Below are 25,344 nucleotides of genomic sequence, written 5' to 3'. Positions count from 1 at the left end.
CCTCACTGCAAAACAATCACTCTGTTGGGAGTATTCTAAAGGCTTCCCTAATAGGAAAATTTTGGGAAAGTGCAAAAATAACAGGGTTATTGTCATGGGTGCCTGTGACTTCCCTGATATTGACGGGCACCTCCTCAGTGCAAGAGGCTTAGATGAGGCAGAATTTGTAAGTTGCATCCTGACATGTGGGCAGGACAGTATGAGGAGAGGCAATAGTGGATCTAGTATTAGGCAATGAATCTGATCAGGTGACAGTTCTGTCAGTAGGAGAGGATTATGGAGACAGTAAGCGCAACTCCATGATTTTAAGCATAGCCTCAGACAAAGATGGGATGGTGGATTGTAGAGGAAGTATTTAATTGGGGAAGGACTAATTATGATGCTATTAGGCAGGAATCTGGGAGTGTAAAGTGGGTACAGATGTTCTCAGGGAAATGCACAACAGAAATGTGGAGGTTGTTTAGGGAGCACTTGCATGGGATTCCGGGTGAGTTTGTCCCATTGAGGCAAAGAAAGGATGGTAGGCTGAAGTAACCGTGATTGACAAACATTTAGTGAAGTGGTTGAAAGATGCATACTTAACTGTTAGGAAGCAGAGATCAGATAGGGCTCTTGAGAGAGATAAGGTAGCCAATAAAGAACTTAAGAAGGGACTTCGGAGAGCTGGAAGGGGGCATGAGAAGGCCTTGGCAAGAAGGATTTAGGAAAACCTCAAGGCATTCTACACATCTGTGAAGAACAGGATGACTAGAGTGAGGGTAGGACCAATCAGGATTAAAAGTGGGAATATATGCCTGGAGTAGGAGGAGGTAGGGAGATCTTCAGTGAAATCTTTACTTAAGTATTTTCCAGTGAAAGGGATGTAAGTTCATAGTAGAATGGATAATGTACTGGAATGTCAAGGTTAAGAAAAAGGATGTACTGGATCTTTTGAAAAGCAATAGGATAGATAAATCCCCCTGGTCGAGTGGGATATACATCAGGCTACTACAGAAAGTGAGGAAAGAAATTGCTGGGGTCTTGATGATGAACTGTGTGTCCTTACTGGCCTTGGGAATAGTAACAGAAGATTGGAGTGTTACAGATGTTTTTCAAGAAAGTTCATAGGATAATCCTAGGAATTAGGTGGGAAAAATTGTTGGAGAGGCTTCTTAGAGACAGGATGTACAAGTATTTTAAGGAGCGTCATCTGATTAGGGATAATCTACATGGCTTTGTGACATGCTGGTCATGTCTCACAAACCTGACTTGACTTCTCTGAGGAAGTGACAGAACAAATTGATCAGGGTAGAGTGGTGGATGTGCTGTATATTGATGTTAGCAAGGCATTTGACAAGGTTCTGCTTGGTAAGCTCATTCAGGAAGTCATGAAATCCAGGAAAACTTGGCTACATGGATTTGGAATTGTCTTGCCCACAGAAGGCAGAGGGTCGTAGTAAATGGAGTGTATTCTGCCTTGAGATCTGTGACAAATGGTATTCCAAAGGGTATTGTTCTGGGATCACTACTGTTTGCTTTTTTATAAATGACTTGGATGTGGAAGTGGAAGAGTCGGTTAGCAAGTTTGCAGATGACAGGATGGTTTGTAGTGTTGAAAATAGTGTAGAAGGTTGTTGTAGTTTACAGCAGGACATTGATAGGATGCAGAGCTGGGCTAAGAAGAAGCAGATGGAGAAGTGTGAACTGATATACTTTGGAAGATTGAACTTGAAGACAGAGTATGAGGTTAATGACAACTTCTTAGCAGTGTGGAATAACACAGGGATCTTGGGGTCCAAGTCCATAGATCCCTCAAAGTGGCTGTGCAAGTTAAGAAGCTGTATGGTATGTTGGTCTTCATAAGTCAGTGAATTGAATTCAAGAGCCACAAGGTAATGTAGCTCTATAAAACTGGTTAAACTACTCTTTATGATCAGTTCTGATCACCATGTTACAGAGAGAATATAGAAGCTTTAGAGAGGGTGCTGCCTGGATCAGAGAACATAACTTAAGAAGAAAAGTTGAGTAAGCGAAGGCTTTTCTCTTTGAAGTGAAGGAGGATGAGAAGTGGCTTGTTAGAACTACAGTACATAAGATGATAAGGGGCATGGGTAGAGTGGACAGCCAGTGCCTTTTTCCCAGGGCAGCAATGCAAGAGGACATACTTTTAAGGTGATTGAAGGAAGGTATAGAAGGAATGTCAGAGGTAAATTTTTTAACACTAAGAATGGTAAGTGTATGAAACGCAACACAAAGTGGTGATAGAGGCAGGTACATTGGGGAAATCTAAAAGATTCTTGGATAGGCATATGGATAAAAGAAAAAAGAGGGCTATGCTGGAGGGAAAGGTTAGATTGATCTTGGAGTAGGCTAAAAGATCAGCACGAGCTCGTGGGCTGAAGGGACAGTACCGTGCTGCAATGTTCTATGTCCTTAGTCATTTTTAAACAATTATACCTGATTAACTACTCTTAAATTTAAAATTAAGCACAAGAAAATTGTTGCATAGAATTCCATTTAAATATTTACTTGATATAAGAATATGTAATATCTTGCTTTCATTTTCATTAAATAACGAATGTTGAAGAGATATTACATGTGAGGATATTTATTCATTGGTTATGAATTAATTCATCTTATAAAATTCATGTAGTGAAAAAATAAATAGAAGATGTATATAGAGGACTGCACTGGTTTACCAAACACAAGGATCACGGGCTGATGATTCACAGTGAGAGACACTTGAGGGATTTGTTTTGCACAATTGACAAGGGAATCTCTTCTATGATACCTATTTTATCGAACAATGTAACATCCATTTATAGTTAATTAAAATAATGCACCTTTCTCTGATGCATATAATAGAGCCAAAAAAAATTTCCCTCTAGACCTCACACCATGACTATTCAGAGGAATAAATCAGATTATAGACTACAGGTGCAGAAGTAGACCATTCGGCCCTTCGAGCCTGCACCACCATTCTAAGATCATGGCTGATCATCTACTATCAATACCCGGTTCCTGCATTGTCCCCATATCCCTTGATTCCCCTATCCATAAGATACCTATCTAGCTCCTTCTTGAAAGCATCCAGAGAATTGGCCTCCACTGCCTTCTGAGGCAGTGCATTCCACACCCCCACAACTCTCTGGGAAAAGAAGTTTTTTCTTAACTCTGTCCTAAATGACCTACCCCTTATTCTTAAACCATGCCCTCTGTTACTGGACTCGCCCAGCATCTGGAACATATTTCCTGCCTCTATCTTGTCCAATCCCTTAATAATTTTATATATTGCAATCAGATCCCCTCTCAATCTCCTTAATTCCAGCGTGTACAAGCCCAGTCTCTCTAACCTCTCTGCGTAAGACAGTCCAGACATCCCAGGAATTAACCTTGTGAATCTACACTGCACTTCCTCTACAGCCAGGATGTCCTTCCTTAACCCTGGAGACCAAAACCATACACAATACTCCAGGTGTGGTCTCACCAGGGCCCTGTACAAATGCAAAAGGATTTCCTTGCTCTTGTACTCAATTCCCTTTGTAATAAAGGCCAGCATTCCATTAGCCTTCTTCACTGCCTGCTGCACTTGCTCATTCACCTTCAGTGACTGATGAACAAGGACTCCTTGATCTCTTTGTATATCTCCCTTACCTAACTCTACACCGTTCAGATAATAATCTGCCTTCCTGTTCTTACTCCCAAAGTGGATAACCTCACACTTATTCAGATTAAACGTCATCTGCCAAGTATCTGCCCACTCACCCAGCCTATCTAAGTCACCCTGAATTCTCCTAACATCCTCATCAGATGTCACACTGCCACCCAGCTTAGTATCATCAGCAAACTTGCTGAAGTTATTCTCAATGCCTTCATCTAAATCGTTGATGTAAATCATAAACAGCTGTGGTCCCAATACCGAGCCCTGTGGCACCCCACTAGTCACCACCTGCCATTCCGAGAAACACCCATTCACCGCTACCCTTTGCTTTCTATCTGCCAACCAGTTTTCTATCCATGTCAATATCTCCCCCCCCCCCCAATTTTACCCACCAATCTCCTATGTGGGACCTTATCAAATGCCTTCTGAAAATCGAGGTACACTACATCCACTGGATATCCCTTGTCTAACTTCCTGGTTACATCCTCGAAAAACACCAATAGATTAGTCAAGCATGATGTGCCCTTGGTAAATCCATGCTGGCTCGGCCCAATCCTGTCACTGCTATCTAGGTATGCCACTATTTCATCTTTAATAATGGACTCTAGCATCTTCCCCACTACTGATGTTCGGCTGACAGGACAATAGTTCTCTGTTTTCTCCCTCCCTCCTTTCTTAAAAAGTGGGATAACATTAGCCATTCTCCAATCCTCAGGAACTGATCCTGAATCTAAGGAACATTGGAAAATGATTACCAATGCATCTGCAATTTCCAGAGCCACCTCCTTTAGTACCCTAGGATGCAGACCATCTGGACCTGGGGATTTGTTAGCCTTCAGTCCCATCAGTCTACTCATCACTGTTTCCTTCCTAATTTCAATCTGTTTCATTTCCTCTGTTACCCTTTGTCCTTGGCCCATCCGTACATCTGGGAGATTGCTTGTGTCTTCCCTAGTGAAGACAGATCTAAACTACTTATTAAATTTTTCTGCCATTTCTCTGTTTCCCATAACAATTTCACTAATTCATTCTGCAAGGGCCCAACATTGTTCTTAACTATCTTCTTTCTCTTCACATACCTAAAAAAGCTTTCGCTTTCCTCCTTTATATTCCTGACTAGCTTGCATTCGTACCTCATTTTTCTCCCCCCATATTGCCTTTCTAGTTAAGTTCTGTTGTTCCTTAAAAATTTCCCAATCATCTGTCTTCCCACTCACCTTAGCTCTGTCATACTTATTTTTTTTTAATGCTATGCAATCTCTGATTTCCTTTGTCAACCGTTGTGGCTCCTTTCCCCCCTTTGAATCCTTCCTTCTCTGGGGGATGAACTGATTTTGCACCTTGTGCATTATTCCCAAGAATACCTGCCATTGCTGTTCCACTGTCTTTTCTGCTAGGATATCTGTCCATTTAACTTTGGGCAGCTTCACCCTCATGGCTCCATAGTTTCCTCTGTTCAACTGCAACACTGACACCTCCAATCTGCTCTTATCCTTCTCAAATTGCAGATAAAATCTTTTCATTTTATGGTCACTACCTCCTAATGGCTCCTTTACTTCAAGATCGCTTATCAAATCCTGTTCAATGGAGATGGAAAGCAGGGTCTGCATAATGGAAAATCAAGACATTACAATTCTCTAGGAATGCAACTCCTCCATAATGCAGGAGTATACAGAGTTGATCTATGTTCATTTGTAATATCTACTATTAGAATCAAATTCCTTTTTATATTTTTATGGAACCCAAATTATCTTTGGAAAATGAATTCAGAAGTATATTTCATGGGAATATTAATTAATTCCTTTGTAAGAAAATTTTAATATCTTATTTACATTCTTTTTCATCAGTTTTCATAGTTCAGTTTCAGCTTTTGGTGAAATGGAACTATTTCTGTCTGGGCTTGATCTTGAACATCTTAAGGAGTTATTTAAGGTGTGTTTATTTTCTTGATAATGGAAAATATTATTAGCATTGTAATTAGTCCTCAAGTTAATTATTGAAATATCTTTTATCAGTGGCATGCTTGTTTGATTTTACTGTTTTCGAAGACCTTAACTGAATGTGCACTATTTGTAAGCTCTTAAAACAGAGGCTCTGTTGCAGGACAAGAGCAAATACTCCTCGTTTTCTACTGAGTAACTCTCCATGAATCTGCGTACTTGCAAGATAAGCTGGTCCCAGGCACATTCTCAAACTTTTTTTGAATATACATGTTAAGGAACGAAAAGTTGTTTGTTTATAAATGTAGCAATCAGTTTCAAGTTCCCTACTTTGTGGTAATGGAGACTTGTCATTATAGTTTATTGGGTACAAAGAAGAATGCTGTAATGGTACCTTAGAATTTTTTACTCATGGAAATTGGTGCTCCTGTGCTTTGTGGTTAATTGTAGTTTTATAGTTTCATGGTAGGTATTTTACTTGTTACACCAAAAAAAACTATCTGAGACCAATGGGAAGATGATTTGTAAATGATTAGCAATTAATAATATGGAAATATTTCAACTTTACATGGGTTATCATTAGAAGTTAACCTCTGGTTTAATTAATTATGAACAAGTTAACAACAAATATTCCTAAAGAGTTGTTGGAACTGTTATTTTATAACATAATTATTTATCAGTGTACCTCAATTCCTTGCTTCTGATTTTAACATGTTTTCTGTTGTTGCATTTAAGGAGAATGATATATCTTTGAGAGATCTTATAACAATGGGGAAAGAAGATCTTGAAAAGGTTTGCATTTTTTAAAAAAATTATTTTTCATTTATGATATTTAGTCAAAAATATTTATTGCACAGACACAAGAAAAAGGTTGACCTCTTTTTTAACAGCTATTGCAATTATATTTATTTTACTTTGAACATAAATCACTCACAACTGAGCTCTGTGATTTTTTTAAATGTACTTCCAAAAATAGCAACCTTGCTAACACACAGGCTATACTATAACCTCTAAGGTAAGCACACATATTCCTCATTAACTTTTGAGTGATTGATGTCTGTGTTGCTAGGGGCAAATCTAGAATTTAGAAGTTCAGACACTTCTGTGGTACTACTTGGCATAATTTGTGTGCCAGCACATACTGATTGCTCAGAAATTACATATGTGCATATTTAATATACTTATATGTATAGGCATGTATGCTTATCTGACTGTGGGTACTGTGGTGGTTATTCACAATCACTGATTGGAAAACTTGCTCTGCTGTATCAATGATGGTCTTTTGCCATTGTAACAAAAAGACAGACTTTGTAGCAAAATTTCCTTTGCTTACATCCTTTTCAGTATGCTTGGACATGGAAGTAGGTTATTAATATATAAACATAAGTGATCTTTATATAACTGTACATCTCCAACTTTACAAACTCACTAGGCTTAGTTTGTGTTGCTGAATTTTGCAATTCATCTCACAGCTTGACTCATCACATTTGATGCACCCTACTTCATTGTCTTCCAATCCCTCACTGTTGCTTGGCTGGCTTCTCGGGTCTTGCCTGAGGCAGAGTATAGCCTGCTACAATGCTACCACACATTCACCTGTCATAAAGAATTACTGGTTGTTCCAACATTGTTTGACAAATACTAATGATAGACAATAGCATTTCCTTTAAGTCTCAGATCAAATATTTCAATACATTAAATTCGTTTAATTGTTTCCTTTCTTGAAAAGTTATTTTGAGCAGTGTTACTTGGATGCTCGCTCAATATTTACTCAACTGATAAAACTTTCCGGTGACAGATTTAAAAGGAAAGGCTAGATGTGCAGACAAAGAAGATACTAATTTTAATTTCCAGTGTGGTCCAAGTCATTCCACCTGTATGGCTGTTTTAGTTAATTGTATCAAAGTTGCTTTAGGAAGACCGAACAGCTGCTGCTTTCATTTCTACAAGAGCCTGGCTATCGGACCCAAGCCGATAAGGATGAGGTTGAAGTAGGATGTCAAAAAGAGTGTCAGTAATCAGCAAACACGAGGAAATCTGCAGATGCTGGAAATTCAAACAACACACACAAAATGCTGGTGGAACACAGCAGGCCAGGCAACATCTATAGGGAGAAGTACTGTCGACGTTTCGGGCTGAGACCCTTCGTCCAGCATTTTGTGTATGTTGTCAGTATTCAGATTTGGATGAGATCAGGCTGGGTGAACTCTTCATAGTTAAATGCACTGAGGCTTTGTACCTCTTTTAGATCTTGGCTACCTAATTGGAGCCTCTCAGAACCCAAGCAAATGTGATGGGGTGAAGAAATCAAATCTAATGAAAAAACTAGTAAATCAATTAAGCTTAAAGATCCATTTTATATTCAAACAAATAAAATGTTTGTATTGATAGATCCATGCAGACCTTATTTGTTTGATTGTCAAGAAGTGCACTTCTTGACAAGCGAAAGTAGACCAACCTAACTATAATTATTTCAATGTTGCTGTTTTTATAAAAAACAGATGTCATGCAGATAATTTACTGTCTGCCTTCTGGCCTAAAACCAGGCACTAATTAGCTTATCTCAAGCCATCTAAGAAACTGATAAACATGCTGGACTGTTTATGTGGTCATCAAACAAAAATGGGAAATGTAATGCATTTCACTGTTAGTATTGGATGGACACAGTTTGTCCAGTCTCAGGATTTTTCAGGAGACATAGTAATGAGTTATGTATTAGCACGGACTTTGCAAACTGAGACCAGAAAGTAGGAGCAAATGGCTACTTTCATTCAGGTAGGTTGTAACTAGTGAAGTAGTCCTGAGATTAGAACTGTACAATATATACCAGTTGCTTAGATGAAAGTCAAAAGGGGCATGTTTCCAAATTTCTGAAGTGAAAAAGAAAACTCTTAACCATAGCACCTGTTCAAAGTATTTCCACGAATTGATCAAATATGGTTCTCCTTCCTCAAAACTATTTGCCTCCGTCTAGTGTTCTGTTATAATGCCATTTGTGATAGCTTCTTCCTGTGTCAGATATTCAGCTAACCGGCCTACGGTTTCCTCTGTCTCTATCAGATGAGCTACATTTGAATAATTGAGTTGCATTTGCTTGTTTTCCAAGCTAATAAATTGGAGTTTTATATCATGGATGCTGCATCTGTCTACATCACCTGCATGCCAGGTCAGTACAGAGCAAGCTGTGGCCCATACAGCAAGTTCCCCCTCTCCATGCAGCTGATGAATCCAAAAGAACGGCAGAGACTGATACAGTTTGGCACCAGGAGTTGCGGGTCGGTGTTGAACTGCCTTAGGGGCACCAGCTTCAGATTTTTCTCCAGGGTATATTCCAGAAGCTTCCCCCAGAGGTTTGAGGATCAGAGTTTTCCTTCTAGGTGAGCTACCAAAAATTTCTTCAGATACATAGTATAAAAGAGAGGTGAGAGTGGATAGCGGACCACTGGAAAACGATACTGGGGAGGTAGTAACGGGGGCCAAGGAAATGGCAGGTGAACTGAATATGTATTTTGCATCAGTCTTCACTGTGGAAGACACCAGCAGTATGGTGGAAGTTCCAGGTGTCGTGTCATGAAGTGTGTAAAGTTACCATTACTAGAGAGAAGACTCTTCGGAAACTGGAAGGTCTGAAGCTAGATAAATCACCTGGACTGAACGGTGTACTCCCCAGGGTTCTGAAAGAGGTGGCTGAGTAGATTATGGAGGCATTAGTAATGATCTTTCAAGAATCACTTGATTCTGGGATGGTTCCAGAAGACTGGGAAATTGCAAATGTTCCAGAGGAACATCCAGAGGCAGAGGAAAGGAAACTATAAGCCAGTTAGTCTGACATAAGTGCTTGGGAAGATGTTGGAATAGATTTTTAAGGATATCTCAGAGTACTTGAAGGCACATGATAAAATAGGCTGTAATCAGCATGATCTCCAGACAAATGTGTTGAAATTCTTTGAAGAAATAACAAGCAGGATAGACAAAGGAGAATTGGTTGATGTGTACTGGATTTTCAGAAGGCCTTTGACAAGTTGCCAAACATGAAGCTGCTTAACAAGCTACAAGCTCACTTGGAGTATTATGAGCAGTTTTGGGCTGTTTATCTTAGAAAGATTGTGCTGAAACTGGAGAGGTTTCAAAGGAGGTTCATGAAAATGATTCAGGATTGAATGACTTGTCATATAAAGAACATTTGCTGGTTCTGGGCCTGTATTCACTAGAATTCAGAAGAAGGAGGGGCGATCTCATTGAAACCTGTTGAATGGTGAAAGGCCTTGATAATATAGATGTGGACAGGATGTTTCCTTTGGTGGGAGAGCTTAAGACTAGAGGACACAGCCTCTGCATAGAAAGCCCTTCTTTTAGAATGGAGATGAGAGGAATTTCTTTAGCCAGAGCATGGTGAATCTATGGAATTGTTTGCCACAGGCAGCTATGGAAGCCAAGTTTTTTTATGTATATCTAAAGCAGAGCTTGATAGATTCTTGATTGGTCAAGGTGTGAAGGGATACAGAGAAAAAGCAGGAGATTGAGGCCAGGAGGAAAATTGGATCAGCTATAATGAAATGGCAGAGCAGACTCGATGGGCCAAATGGCCTAATTCTGCTCTTGTGTCCTATGGTCTTATTGTCTAACTTTGCAGAAACTGGCTGATGTTTTCCTCATTATAGTGGTGGCCAAATATCATATGACCCTCTTTGTACAAAATGTTTTGGAATACTCAGAAAGAGTGGTGTTGAATATCTGCAAGAAATCCTTACTATTTTTAATCAGCACCTCAAAAAGTTAGGTTTATTCCTTTTTCTTTCAAAGATTTGAACCTTGTACCTTGCTAAATTCTCATTACAAAAGGCTTTCTAAATGTGCACTGCAATTGATTTTGGGGGATAGAAAGGGGAATTTTATGTTTTGATGATGTCTGCATGTTCATCTGTGAATGTTAGCTTATCACTCAATAACTTTAAATGTCATATCAGATTTTAAATAAACATAAGTAATTTCCTGTCATTATATACACTGTTAACAGAAATGGTGTTAGAATCTATGCTTGTATCTATACTTGGGATGTAAAACACTGCCTTCCACTGTACTAAAGTCACTTAAGCTGTCTGATTATGGCAAACAGTCCATAAACCAGTCAGGGCTTCAAGGTTCATAGTTTGACACAGAATTGACTCATTAAGTTCACACAATACCTTGATGCTGTTTCTAATACTACAAATAATGTTCATTCAACTAATGGACAAAATTACTCATTTCAGTATACATTTTAACTGTCAGAGGAAAAGCAAAACTTTCAGCACACTTTGATTTAGTATATTTCATTCCATGTTTGAATGTTTCTTGTCACATTTCAACTGCACTTTATAATCTCAACATTCTGACCAAGCAGAATTTTAAGAGGCATCGACAGTAAAAATTCATTTTTATGGGCTGAACAGATACCTTACCAGACTCTGTCATGAATTGTGCATGACCATTTTAACCATTAACAGATTTCTTGATATTCCTTCCACTCCCTTCTTCCTCTGAGAATAAGGTGTCTGTTTATGATGCAAATAACTTGAATTTATCCCCTACCTCCATATACAGTCCTGACAAATTTCTTTACATAGGGATGAATGGTTTAGCTATCCATCTCCAACCCTGGCTAGGTTATCCATTACTAAAAGATCATCCAAGTCAGCTAACTAACCCTCTTGCCTTTTCCATTAACTCTGTCCTTAAACTACTTTAGTTCTTTTTTTAGCCTCACCCCTGGTAAGAAATGGGAATGGTTTGTTTTCTTTTGTCCTGAAACTGAGACCTGTTTAGTTTCTTCTTTAATTCACCATTCATTACCCATCAGAACGGTGGCAAGGAGTAAGGGTAAGAAAGTGAGTTAACGCAAGGATTGGGAAGGGAATCTTAGTAGTTGGCTAAAAATGAGAATGGGACTGCAGAGAGATTAGGTTGGAAAGAACAAGGCTACATCTGAGAGGAAAAGCCTGAAAGAGTTTTGAGTTCTAAGCCTGGACAGACGGAGGATAGATTAGTTTATCTTGAAATGTAAGGAAGGGGGAAAAGTAACTGGAAAGGTGGTCGTAACTGAGATAACAAACCATGACCATTTGATAAACACGAGATGCTGCAGATGCTGGAAATCTGGAGCAACACGCACAAAGTGCTGGAACTCAGCAAGTCAGGCATGAATGAACAGGTGACGTTTTGGGCCAAGACCCTTCATCAGGACCACTTTGTAACTGGTAAATGTGAAAGGTCGGTTGAGCAGTAGAGAATCTGTAGGCTTTCTTTGTCTTTGAAAGGGAGGATGATTTTGTAAAACAGAGTAGGTCCCAAACAAACTTGATTGGGTGTCACCATAACTTGAGTTCGGCGGTTAAACAAATTGTGCAGCAGATATTTGAATGTTGTTGAACTTGAGATGAAGCAGTAAGTCTGGGGACCATCCTAGGCAAGTGTCTTGGACAAGAAATAAAGTACAGTGGTGATTCCTGAGAAGAAGGAATAAAGATTAAAATCTGAGATAGAGATGAAAATCATCTGATAGATTCCTTAGGTAGATGATGTAGGAGATATAGAGAGTTTAGTATAAATATTTGGATTGTTACAATTTACAGTGGAAACTAAAGCTTTGTTCTGCTTCCAATCAAAACATTGACATAGTGTGAGCATAACTTGTAGTTTTTTTTATTTTTTATTCAGATTGGAATCACTTATCCTATTGACCAGCAGAAAATTTTGGATGCCGTTTATGAAATGCAACCAGAAGATCAACAGGTTGCTGAAATACCAATGCTGAATAATTTTGATTGCAGGTAATTGAAAATAAAATGACCATTCACTTTAAACAGGTAAATCAGATGCTCATCAAAGTGGGGTTGGAAAAGTGCAAGAGTAGAATAGAATAGAACTTTATTGCCATTGCTCAAGGCAATGAAATTGCAGTGCTTCTCCAGTCTGTACAAAAAAGATATTTTTAATGCATGTGGTATGGCGTAACTTTAAAAAAAAATCCCATATTTACATGCATCAAGTGACTTTGATAGTCCATAACACTCAGAGGCCATCTGATAAGCTGGAGTGTATCATTATTCCTTGAGAAGGTGCTGCTTTTCAGTCTTTCTATCTTGGTTAAGATGTTTCTGTATCTCCTACCAGATGGCAGGAGATTGAACAGACAGTGTCTGGGATGGGATAGGTCTTTAATGATATTTCAGGTGTGCCATCAAGAGTTGTAGGAAGTCTCCAGGTCCAGTGGTTGAGTCCCAATGACATGCTGAGCCTTGTTAATCACAGAATAATTTGTAATCTGTCTTGCTGCAGTTAGAGTACCATACTGTCATCCCATACGTTCGTCTGTTCTCTAACGCATCTTGATAAAAGTTGGCCAGCAACTTTTGAGCAAATTAGCTCCCCTTAAGCAGCTCAGGTTATGTTGATGGACTAAGAAAACACAAGTTTTGTTAAATGATGAAGCCAACTTGAAATTTTCATTAATTTCAAGATGAGTCTCTAAAATATTTCAATAATGTGTGATATTTTGTGCGATGCACAACTTCACAAAATCCTTTGAAATTTAATATTCCTTGTGAACACAACCATGGCAAGTAACATGAAAATGCTTTAAAATAACATGGTGTAAACGGAGCATTCTATACTTCTAGAGATAATTGGGTAGAAATCTATCCTCTGTCCTCTGCACTGACTGCATGTCCATAATGTAGCCGTTCATTGTTGTTGGCTGCTTCTGATCTGATTCTGTGTTCAGCAAGAGCTACCAAGGTTAATTTTTATCCTAATGTTAAAGCTAAGATGTTGAACTTTATATAGATGAATAGATGTAGCACTTCTTTAGAGAAAATGAAGTATTTGTTCCAGTAAGCTAGAAGAACGGTATTATAATTTCTATTTATGGGCCATTTCCTTTGGAGTATGGCTAACTAATCTGAACCCAATGATATATTTGGGTCACATATCGTTAGACTGGGCTGATGCAGCACTTTATAGTTTGGAGCAAGGTGTTCTGTCACCCCACAAATACAGTGGAATGGCTCATGTTGGGACAAAGGATTGCTTTTGGGGTGTGTGTATCTAGACAGTTGCTGTACAAAGGTCATGCTGAAGTGGGCATGGAAGGCACAGGAAGTCTACAGGATGCATCATAGTGAGTTTAACTGGAAGATGAGAAGAAAGGAATGGACCTTGCAAAGGGTTTTGCTTGGGGATAATGTAGATGCATATGACTGGTAACATCAGAATAAATGGGTACCTGCTGTGTGCCTAAGACAAGGTTTTAAACAATGCTGTGTTTGGCCTAATCTGTGAAAATCTTGGGGGTAATATGTCCTTAGATTTGAGCCCAGTTGGAACTGGCTTTGATCAGGATTGGTTTTAACCTGATATCTAAGTAGATCATAACAATGATTGCACTGCAATAAGTATTGTAAAATTAAATTGTCATTTGAGAAACACTTTCAGATAGCCCAAGGATACACTTTTTAATGCAGGGACTAATTGAGGGAGTATTGTTTGCAGCAGCACAACATCGTTCATTAATATTTTTTCTTCAGAATATATTTTTGCTTTTTGCCACAAAGTTAGGAAGTAAGATTCACTTAAAAAAATATTATTGCAATATCGAAGGATGCAAAAGACATTCCTTCAGCTTTATCTTTACTTGTCTTGCCTTTTGTACTTGATACTGCTTGACAAGAACACAGTTTGATTTAAAAGTGATCTAAATTATAGTAACCTACCATCTCCTAGATCAGGGATCCTAACCTGGAGTCCACTGACCCCTCTACATCCTAAACCACTGTGTTCTTTTTTTGTTCTCTGTCCTTGATCTTTACCTGAGCATTAGGTGACTCTTCATTAATTGAAAAGCATTTTTAAGATTAAAGTTGGAGCGGTGATATTCCCTTGTACAAAAACTGCAAGGACTTTCTGCACAAAATACCTCATTTTGCAGAACAGAATTAATATTCACAACATATTATTAAAGTGACCCCATTGATTAGTAAAAAGCTGATATTTTAAGTTTTTAGATAGTTGATAATAGGTAAAGGCAGTGCACCTTGTTACAATGTGGTTTGGAAGACAAGACAGCTATTACAGAAAGTGGCAAAATCAGACAAAGTTAAGTAATGTTTGCAGAGAGGATATAGGTAACAGGCAAATTTTAGCCCAACAGTGAGAATTAATTTAAGGCACATGAATGCAGAGCTAAAACAACTTTCATTTTAAAGGTTTCTCTCCATTGCACCCTTAAATACTTCAAGGTAGAAGTTACTGAATAATTTGATCTGATGAAAGTGTGTGCTTTCCTAAATATTACACATACAGTTTATGATATTAAAGACTAAAGTATGTACTTAAGTGCAAGATTTTTATTGCCACTCTATACAAATTATTTTGGAATAAAACCTTTTGTCTCTATTTACACTGTATGCTTAAGAGGTCTCAGTACTGCTCAGAGTCATTCATCAGTCACCGATTATTGTCAGAGAATAGATGTAGTTTGTAAAATGTTCACATTATTGATGCTCTTCAAGCAAATATCACAATTAATTATGTGCCATGGAAGACCTTGTAGTAAGTAGACAGGCGTTGAAACCCTTAATTCCCTTTGCCTCTCTACAAATATGCCTTGGTTCACAGAATGGCCCTGAGATTGTCAGAAAGTTTGGATTTAGGTTATGGATGACAGAGGGAATGAGATCAACTATTATCCTGTCTCCCAAAATAAGCTGTGATTTAATTAATCCAATGTGAAGGTCTTAACTGCCTCCTCACCTTTGACAAATGCTTCTGAAAGTAATGTTTTGAATGAAAACATTTTGCTAAAATGTTTTGTAGTTATTTGCAGAGTAAAATGTAGACATAAAACCCAGTTTGTTACATTTTTGCCTGTAATGTTGTATTTCAAATATAGTATTTTGTTTGCTGGAAGTTTTCGTGTGGAGATATTGACGTTAATTTCTGTACTTTCAATTATCCTTTATATTCAATAACAGAGTTACAAAAAAGATTGTAGCAAAATTAACCCTGATGTTTGAAAGGAGGTAGAAACCATGTTATATGAATTATAAATGCAGACTGTATTAACAAACTCTGACCTTTCTAATGTTAAACTAGGTGTTAGAATAAAATAGTCCAAACAAATCCAGCTGGAGTTGGTGTACAAGTTACTAAGTACATCAAACACACTAAAGCATGGGACTGAATGTTGATGTTTTATAGGGGGAAATGGTTAGACACACTTATTGCTGACCTTGAAGTCACTTTCTGGGAGGTGTTTGATACATTTTCAAGTAAGGTCTGGATTTCCATCTATCAATAGATGTATCTGAAGTGATTGGTTCATTGGAAGAAGCATAATTTCCTCATTTGCTGGATAAGAGGTTCTTCCAGTGGGATTTAATTCTGACAGGTTGATCCATCAGTCACATAACTTCAAAAATAGATGTTAATTTTCACATCAGTTCAGTGGCCTGATGTCACTTTCACAAAGTGAAAACATAAATTAGAACAACAAATTTAACCTCAAATTTATCGCTATTTGTAACTAATTTTAGTAATGAACATTAATGACGAAAGCATTTCTATTAAGATTATTTTTACTTCTTATGGTTTTGAACTTTTATCTATATACAAAAGAATTTTGTAACAGGATTGCCAGAATTACATTTTATTAAATAGTTGCCCTTGGCATTTGTGTACTCTAGCAGTTTTACATGATTGAAATCTTTGAGTTCAACAAGTCCAATAAGCTCTTTAAACAATCCAAACTTTTATATTTTTAAAGTTTAAAGGTAAAGACATCTGAGGAAAAATATATTGACTCTGATTTTACATTTGTTATGTTAGCAACATTATCAAAGCTTGTCATTCTTCTATATGTAGTTTAACGGAAAATTGCCTAATTGTCAGTGATTAAATCATACTCAATGTCTTGCATGGTTTACCAAAATAAAGAAAACCGGTTGAATATTAAAGAATGTGACATTTATATTGTAAAATAACTTAAAACAGTTTCACTGTGAAATGAGTTTTAATGCCATATTTAATGCTTAGCAAATCCTTTTAAAAATACTAAATTGTGTAGATATAATAATTTTACATAGATCACTTCCCATAAAAAAAAATCAAGTGCGTTTTAATTGTTTTAAATTAAATATACTCATATTTCAGATTTTTTTACATATATCTCAATCGTAACTAAAGTATCTGCCTCGTCTTCCTGGTTTTGAGAATCATGTGTTCCATTGACTTGGTGACATTCTCAGGATGCCAAGGATCCCAATCAATACAAGAACACTGGCAACCAAGGTCAAAAAAGTGGAGATCATTAAGTTCTGTTGATGTCTTTCTTCAAGGTCAGTGGCAAGCATTGTCACACTGTGTCCGATTGTGAAATCTGGGCCAATCTTATTCTCAGAACAATGAAAGAGAAATATGCAGCATGAAGGCACCAAAGAAACTTATAATAAAAGCAAGTCCTGTTGTTAATCTAAAAATGAGTGCTTCTCCAAGTTGCAGTTGGTATTTGAGAATTCCATTTGATATTTCAGACTTGAGAGTTAATTTCGAGTCGAGTAAATTAAGCAGAGTTAATCTGGACAAAATATTTATGCTTAAGTAGATCCATTCTATTGAATGAATATTTCTGCAAATAGAATTTCGTATATCTGATATTTAGTTGTGCAGCTTTTGCAATTGTTAATGCAAACTGAATAATTTATTGTGTTGCTCACCTGTCAAGATCTTTTTTTTTCCTCCAATATTAGATTTTTAATTCAGATTTATTTATCACACGTACATCGAAACATACTATAAAATGTGTTGTTTCTGTTAACAACCAACGATTGGTATGCTGGGGACAGCCTACAAATGTCGCCACATTCACACAATCTGGCGTCAACATACCATACCCACAGTGTTCAGCGGCAACAACAGACAAGCCCCCCACCCCCCTCTCACTTTCTCTTACTCTCTGTCACTCTCTCTCACTCTCACACTCCAACTTCTAGTCCCTAACCCGCCAATTGTGTTGTGCCTCTGACCTCCAGACAAGCCAACCCAAGAGTTCAACCTTAAGCCTGCCATCTCTGGACTCGGTAAACTCAATCTTTGACCTACAGGCTTCTACCTCTGGACTCATTTGACTGAGGATTTCAACCTTCGGTTTTCGCTGACTGCTGGGTCTAAACCCCAGAACTCCCCAATCACGAGTTTGACCTTTTGACTTCTGTGAGCCGGTGATTTGGGGATGGTTTATCCCTGTACAGACCTCTGACAAGGGACTCAATGAGCTGAGGATCGCTGGTCTTCATCTTCAGCACCTGAAGACCCAACTTTTGGCCTTCGGGACTTGACGATCATGGGTTTGACCTTTGGGCCTCAACCCCAGAAGTTACCGATTATGGGATTGACCTTCAGACCTCAACATCCAGATTCACATGGACCTCTGACCCAAAGACTTGCCAACCTTGGTTTAGGGTCGCAGACCTTCATGCCTCCTGCCTATACAGACCTCTGAAATGGCAGCGCTGCTCCCTTAAGCACCTGCTGGTTTGACCACTCAGCATTGTTGACCTTTGTCCATGGAGTGCTCCAACCTGGACTCCGAATACTGGCTCCTGCCACTGACTCTTCATTTACCGCCTCTGACCCTTATCCCTGTCCCTGAACCCGAACCTGACCCCTGTCTCCATACGCTGTTCGCAAAACCATCCCTGTGAATCTAAGTAACAATTAAGTCTGAGCCACAGCATTGACAGACACCATAGCGGGTTTCACCATGTCAAAAGTTTTAGTTGTATGTAGTTCAAATCAAGTCCAGTGAGATACAAGTACAAAGAAAAGCTTGCTTGCAGCAGCAGCACAGGTTCAGACATCACAAAAAATATAAATTTATACATACTTTATACATGACAGTGAAGAGCAAAAAAATGCACAAAGCAAGACATTAGGGAAAAAAATACACATTCAGAGACTAGACTATGGTAGTGCAAGAAGTGGTGCATAGTTTTCTATTGCTGAGGTAGGATTAGGATTAGAACATAGAGAACATGGAAAACCTGTGCCAAACATGTACTTGCTTTAGAAATTACCTAGGGTTACCCGCAGCCCTCTATTTTCCTAAGCTCCCTGTACCTATCCAAGAGTCTCTAAAAAGACCCTATTTTATCCACCTCCACCACTGTTGCCAGCAGCCCATTCACACACTCACCACTCTCTGCATAAAAAAAACTTACCCCGACATCTCCTATGTACTTACTTCCAAGCACCTTAAAACTGTGCTCTCTCCTGTTAGCCATTTCAGCCCTGGGAAAAGGCCTCTGTCTATCCACACAATCAGTGCCTCTCATCATTTTATACACCTCTATCAGGTCACCTCTCATCCTGCTTCACTTCAAGGAGAAAAGGCCAAGTTCTATTCTCATAAGGCGTGCTCTCCAATCCAGACAACATCCTTGTAAATTTCCTCTGCACCCTTTTTCTGGTTTCCACATCCTTCCTGTAGTGAGGCGACCAGAACTGAGCACAGTACTCCAAGTGGGGTCTGATCAGGGTCCTGGCTGTAATGTTACCTCTTGGCTCTTGAACTCAATCCCATGGTTGATGAAGGCCAGTATACCATATGCCTTCTTAACCACTCAGTCAACCTCCGCAGCAACTTTGAGTGTCCTATGGACTCGGACCCCAAGATCCCTCTGATCTTCCACACTGCCAAGTGTCTTACCGTTAATACTACATTCTGACATCATATTTGACCTACCAAACTGAACCACCTTATACTTATCTGGGTTGAACTCCATCTGCCACTTCTCAGCCCAGTTTTGCATCATATCAATGTCCCACTGTAACTTCTGACAGCCCTCCACACTATCCACAACACCTCCAACCTTTGTGTCATCAGCAAATTTACTAACCCATCCCCCCACTTCCTCATCTAGGTCATTTATAAAAATCATGAAGTGAAAGGGTCCCAGAACAGATCGTTGAGGCAAACTGCTGGTCACCAAATTCCATGAAGAATATGACCCGTCTACAACCACTCTTTACCTTCTGTGGGCAAGCCAATTCTGGATCCACAAAGCAAGGTCCCCTTGGATCCCATGCATCCTTACTTTCTCAGTTTGCCTTGCATGGGGTACCTTATCAAATGCCTTGCTGAAATCCATATACACTACATCTACTGCTCTACCTTCATCAATGTGTTTAGTCACATCCTCAAAGAATTCAATCGGGCTCGTAAGGCACAACCTGCCTTTGACAAAGCTATGCTGGCTATTCCTGATCATATTATGCCTCTCCAAATGTTCATAAATCCTGCCTCTTAGGATATTCTCCATCAGTTTACCAACCACAGATGTAAGACTCTCTGCTCTACAATTTCCTGGGATATCTCTTCTCCCTTTCTTAAATAAGGGAACAACATCTGCAACCCTCCAATCCTCCGGAACTTCTCCCGTCCATATTGATGATGTAAAGATCATCGCCAGAGGCTCAACAATCTCCTCCCTCGCCTCCCACAGTAGCCTGGGGTGCATCTTATCCGGTCCTGGAGACTTATCCCACTTGATCTTTCTATACGCTCAAGCTTTTCAGTCAGCTGTAAGTCATCCCTACAATCACCAAGATCGTCAAGATCCTTTTCCGTAGTGAATACTGAAGCAAAGTATTTATTAAGTACCTCTGCTACCTCCTCCGCTTCTGTACACACTTTCCCAGTCACACTTGATTGGTCCTATTCTCTCATGTCTTATCCTCTTGCTCTTTACATATAGAATGCCTTGGGCTTTTCCTTAATTCTGCTTGCCAAGGCCTTCTCATGGCCCCTTCTGGCTCTCCTAATTTCATTCTTAAGCTCGTTCCTGCTAGCCTAGATCTCTATTATTACCTAGTTTATTGAACATTTTGTAAGCTTTTATTTTCTTCTTGACTAGATTTTCAACAGCCTTTGTACACCATGGTTCCTGTACCCTACCATCCTTTCCCTTTCTAACTGGGACGAACCTATGGAGAACACCGCGCAAATATCCCCTGAACATTTGCCACATTTCTGCTGTACATTTCCCTGAGAACGTCTGCTCCCAATTTATACTTCCAAATTCCTGCCTGAATAGCTTCATATTTCCCCTTACTACATTTAAATGTTTAATTTGTCTGCTCCTATCCCTCTCCAATGCTATGGTAAAGGAGATAGAATTGTGATCACTGTCTCCAAAATGCTCTCCCACTGAGAGACCTGACACCTGACCAGGTTCATTTCCCAATACCAGATCAAGTACAGCCTCTCCTCTTGTAGGCTTATCTACATATTGTGTCAGGTAACCTTTGTGAACACACCTTAAAAACTCCACCTCATCTAAACCTCTTGCTCTAGAGAGATGCCAGTCAACATTGGGAAATTAAAATCTCCCATCACGACAACCCTGTTATTATTGCACCATTCCAGAATGTGTTTCTTATCTGCTCCTCCATGTCCCTGTCACTATTGGGTGGTCTATAAAAAAAACACCCAGTAAGAGTTATTGACCCCTTCCTGTTTCTAACTTCCACCCACAGAGACTCAGCAGACAATCCCTCCATGACTTCCTCCTTTTCTGCAGCTGTGACACTACCTCTGATCGGCAGTGCCATTCCCCCACCTCTTTTGTCCCCCTCCCTGTCCTTTCTGAAACATCTAAAGCCTGGCATTCTTAAGTGGCCATTCCTGCCCCTGAGCCATCCAAGTCTCTGTAATGGCCACAACATCATAGCTCCAAGTACTGATCCACACTCTAAGCTCATCTGCTTGTTCATGATACTTCTTGCATTAAAATAGACACATCTCAAACCATCAGTCTGGGTGCATCCCTTCTCTATCACCTGCCTATCCTCCCTCTCGCACTGCCTTACAGCTTTCTCGATATGTGAGCCAACTGCCCCTTCCTCCGTCTCTTCAGTTTGGTTCCCCCCCCCCCCCAGCAATTCTAGTTTAAACTCTCCCCAATAGCCTTAGCAAGCCTCCCTGCCAGGATATTGGTCCCCCTCAGATTCAAGTGCAACCCATTCTTATTGTACAGGTCACACCTGCCTCAAAATAGGTCCCATTGATCCAGAAATCTGAAACCCTGCCCCCTGCCCCAATCTCTCAGCCATGCATTTATCCTCGACCTCACTTTATTCCTATACTCGCTGTAGCGTGGCACAGGCTGTAATCCCAAGATTACTACCTTTGTGGTCCTGCTTTTCAGCTTCTTTCCTAACTCCCTTGTGTTCTTTTTCCCGACCTCCTCCCTTTTCTTACCTATGTTGTTGGTACCAATATGTACCATGACCTCAAGTTGTTCTCCTTCCCACTTTAGGATATCATCCCGGACCCTGGCACCTGGGAGGCAAACTACCATCTGTGTTTCTTTCCTGCGTCCACAGAATCACCTGCCTGACCACCTAACTATAGAGTCCCCAATCACTGCCACCATCCTCTTCCTTCCCCTACTCTTCTGAGCCACGGGGCCAGACTGTGTCAGAGGCACGGCCACTGTTGCTAGCCCACCCCACCCCCCACCATTAGTGCTCAATTTCCTTGACCAGACAAGTTCCCTAACCTGATCCCTAAAGAGCTGCAGCTTGACATACTTGGCACAGATGTGGCTGTCCAGGAGGCTGGGAGTCTCCCAGATATTCCACATCCAACACCGTGTACAGAACACCGGCCTAACAGATATACATCCTCTTCCTGTTCTTCACAAGTAACTTGCCTCGTCTCAACCCATTATCGCCGAAGTCCCATTGAGCCAAAGCTCTCCTACTCTGACTCCCTCTACTCTGATGCCCACTCTATAAAGCTGTCTTCTTTTTAAGTTCTTCCCGTCGGTCTAACTCGCTGACGTCCATGCACCTGCTCAGGCGTGCCTTGATCAGAAGGCGTGGTTATGCTGGCTGATTCAAGAACCTGATGGTTGAAGGAAAGTAGCTGTTTCTGACCCTGGGAGTTGTCCCTTTTTGACAGCTTTTGTTACATCGTGTTATGGTATCATGGATGTTATCTTGTGGTATCACTATCATGTCTGTTTTAGTGCAATCCTGCATATGGAATTTAATCAGACTCAAGTCAAAGACAGGTCATATGAGGTGACTGTGCATAGTTTTTTGAGCAGGGTATCAGTTGCTAGATAATGGTGATTTGACATCCAATATCCAGCTATGCTAAAATTGAAATTTTCCAAAAAAGCAGGGTTTTTTCAAAATTTTCCATTTTGTATTCATTATCAATAGATCAAGATTGCACAGCAAGGCACTATTTCTTGGTGGTCTGCTGGATGAATTGTCTGCTGTGTTGCTTGGTTTACAGTGATCTTCCAATTTAGTTCTGGAAAGTTCCAGTCGCTCTCAATCTGACCCAGTCTGATCCTCCCAACTTCAGCAGAGAAAAGAGAATGATGAACAAGAATGTCCTCACATTCTAACACTACTATAAAGTTAATGGCGGAATTTTTGGCAGTGTGGAGGAACAAAGGATGATAGGGTCCAAATCCATAAATCCCCCAGTACCCCTCTGTAGGTACAGGGGAGGTGTCAGAGGTAAGTTTTTTACGCAGAGAGTGGTGAGTGCGTGGAATGGGCTGATGGTGACAGTAGTGGAGATGAATACAATAGGATCTCTTAAGAGACTCCTGGACAGGTACATAGAGCTTAGGAAAATAGAGGGCTGTGGGTAACCCCAGGTAATTTCCAAGGTAAAGACATGTTTGGCACAGCTTTGTGGGCCAAAAGGCCTGTATTGTGCTGTTGGTTTTCTATGTTTCTCCCACTTCTGATGGCCTGTTTTCACCCATCACTATCATATCAAAAGGTCAGTAAATAGCATCATAAAAATACATTCCATTTGATGAATGCATTAAAACATTCTAAGTTTCATGAATGTATTTTGGAACAAGCTGTCACAATCAAACATCTAATATGTTCTCAGTCCCAGTGCTGCAGATTCTGATCATAAACTTTCTTCACTCCACACTTCTCTGATGGAGCAATACACACAATATGCTGGAGTAGCTCAGCAGGTCAGGTAGCATCTATGGATAGAAATAAACAGTCGACATTTCAGGATGAGACCCTTCATTGGAACTGGGCAGCCAGTCCTGATGAAGGGTCTCAGACTGAAACGTTGACTGTTTATTCCTATCCAGAGATGCTACCTGACCTGCTCAACGCCTCCAGCGCATTGTGTGTATTGCTCTAGATTTCCACCATCTGCAGTACTTGGGTCTCTGTTTCTTTGATAGGTTGTGATGTCCCACGTTAACACTAGTCATTGGCAATAAGCATTCTGGCAAAGCAATAATTTTAATACAAAAATGCAACGTAGAAAATTAAGGCACCTTAAAAATAAATACAGACAAGATATTGTGAAACAATTAGGAATCAGCTGAGTTTTTAAACTGTTTCTATCTGGAATTAATACAAAAAAAAAAGCAATGAAAAATGACTTGGGAATTTGTAGAGGAAGCTGCAGGACCTGTTAGTGTCTACTCCAAAGGAAGTAAAAATATTAAAGGAAATAGGTGCAGGTGTTTGCCATAATCATCCATTATCCTGATGTTGATTTTAACTTGTATTTGAAGCAGTTAGTAATAATAAAAGATCTCTGAAAATTGTTCGCATAGGCTTTACAGTGATTATTAACTTTTTTTGGAGCCAGAATTGATAGGTTTTGATGTCTGTCATATATGTTAACACTTTAAAGTTATTAACGTCTCTGCCCTCCATAGCCCGAAAATACAGAATTGTTTCTTTTTAAAAGGTGCAAGTATCCAGTCATGGTTGCTGTGGAATTTTAATGTAAGAGAGTAGAGTAAATTCTGCTTATTTCACTTCTATGAAACATCTTTGGCAAAATACAAGAAAGAAGTGCTAGGTGCTTATTTCTTGTCCGTTAAAGTTGCCTCTATTTGGAGGTCTTTTTGTGAAGATCCATACAAACACAAGTGATAAAAGGTGTGGGTTAAACCAGGTGTTCCTCAAAACTTAGAAGTATTGATATACTTGTTGAGAGGTCGAGTTAAACAGCAGTTCAAAACTAACTGATGGTGGTCTCGATGATGTACAAATCCAAGAACGGAACTAGTGGCTTATTCTTCTGACTTAGAAGCAAGGCAGAGCCAAGCTGACACTTAGTCAGTGAATCAGTAACATGGCAAGTAAACTCATATGAACATTAAAGGGAACCTCTCCACAATTGTTCCTTGAATATGAAAGATCTTGCCATAATTAAAGAACAGAGAAAGAAGTAAGGACTTGAACAAAAAAATTATAATAGGTAAGTATCAAATAGCAAAAGAACATAGAAGTAGTATTAGAACAAGTATAACATGCTGAATGGCCTGTGTGTGAACTTATGATTCTATAAACTAGGATGTCTGGCAGTTTTGTGCTTTTAAGGCAGTGGTACTAATTTATCTTCACCACTAGGTGGGCATATTTACTCGGGTATTGCGAGAACATGTACCCATACCATAGCACAATTCACTGATCAGAATTTAACTGAAAGCTAGAAATCGTACAGAAGAAAATAAATGATAAGTTATAAAAGAAGAAGTGTTTTTGTTTTCAGTTTTACTTCTAGCACCATGTTCTGTGGATGTGAATTGGAAATCCATTTGATATAATTTCATGTATGAGTTTAACTTGCAAATAAAAGAGTGGGATTTATTTATTTTTTCAAAATGGAACTGGAATGTCCAATCTTCAGAGATGGAAAAGTATAGTCGGATAGAT

General features: G+C 39.4%; 1 protein-coding gene across 5 annotated transcripts in view; it reads left to right on the top strand.

Moving 5' to 3' along the window:
- asz1 (ankyrin repeat, SAM and basic leucine zipper domain containing 1) overlaps positions 1-25,344 on the top strand; it is an 83,584-nt gene that overhangs the window by 46,988 nt on the left and 11,252 nt on the right. For all 5 annotated transcript variants that reach the window (XM_059978281.1, XM_059978279.1, XM_059978283.1 and 2 more), the window contains 3 exons: positions 5,488-5,572; positions 6,316-6,372; positions 12,277-12,389. In XM_059978281.1, coding sequence (XP_059834264.1) covers positions 5,488-5,572; positions 6,316-6,372; positions 12,277-12,389 — 255 coding nt within the window. The remainder of the gene's footprint in view (positions 1-5,487; positions 5,573-6,315; positions 6,373-12,276; positions 12,390-25,344) is intronic.

This window comes from Hypanus sabinus, chromosome 8 (assembly GCF_030144855.1).
Source record: "Hypanus sabinus isolate sHypSab1 chromosome 8, sHypSab1.hap1, whole genome shotgun sequence".
In the NCBI taxonomy this organism is placed as follows: Eukaryota; Metazoa; Chordata; class Chondrichthyes; order Myliobatiformes; family Dasyatidae; genus Hypanus; species Hypanus sabinus.
The sequence above is the reverse complement of the archived record's forward strand: the minus strand, read 5'-3'. Positions and strand labels throughout refer to the sequence as shown.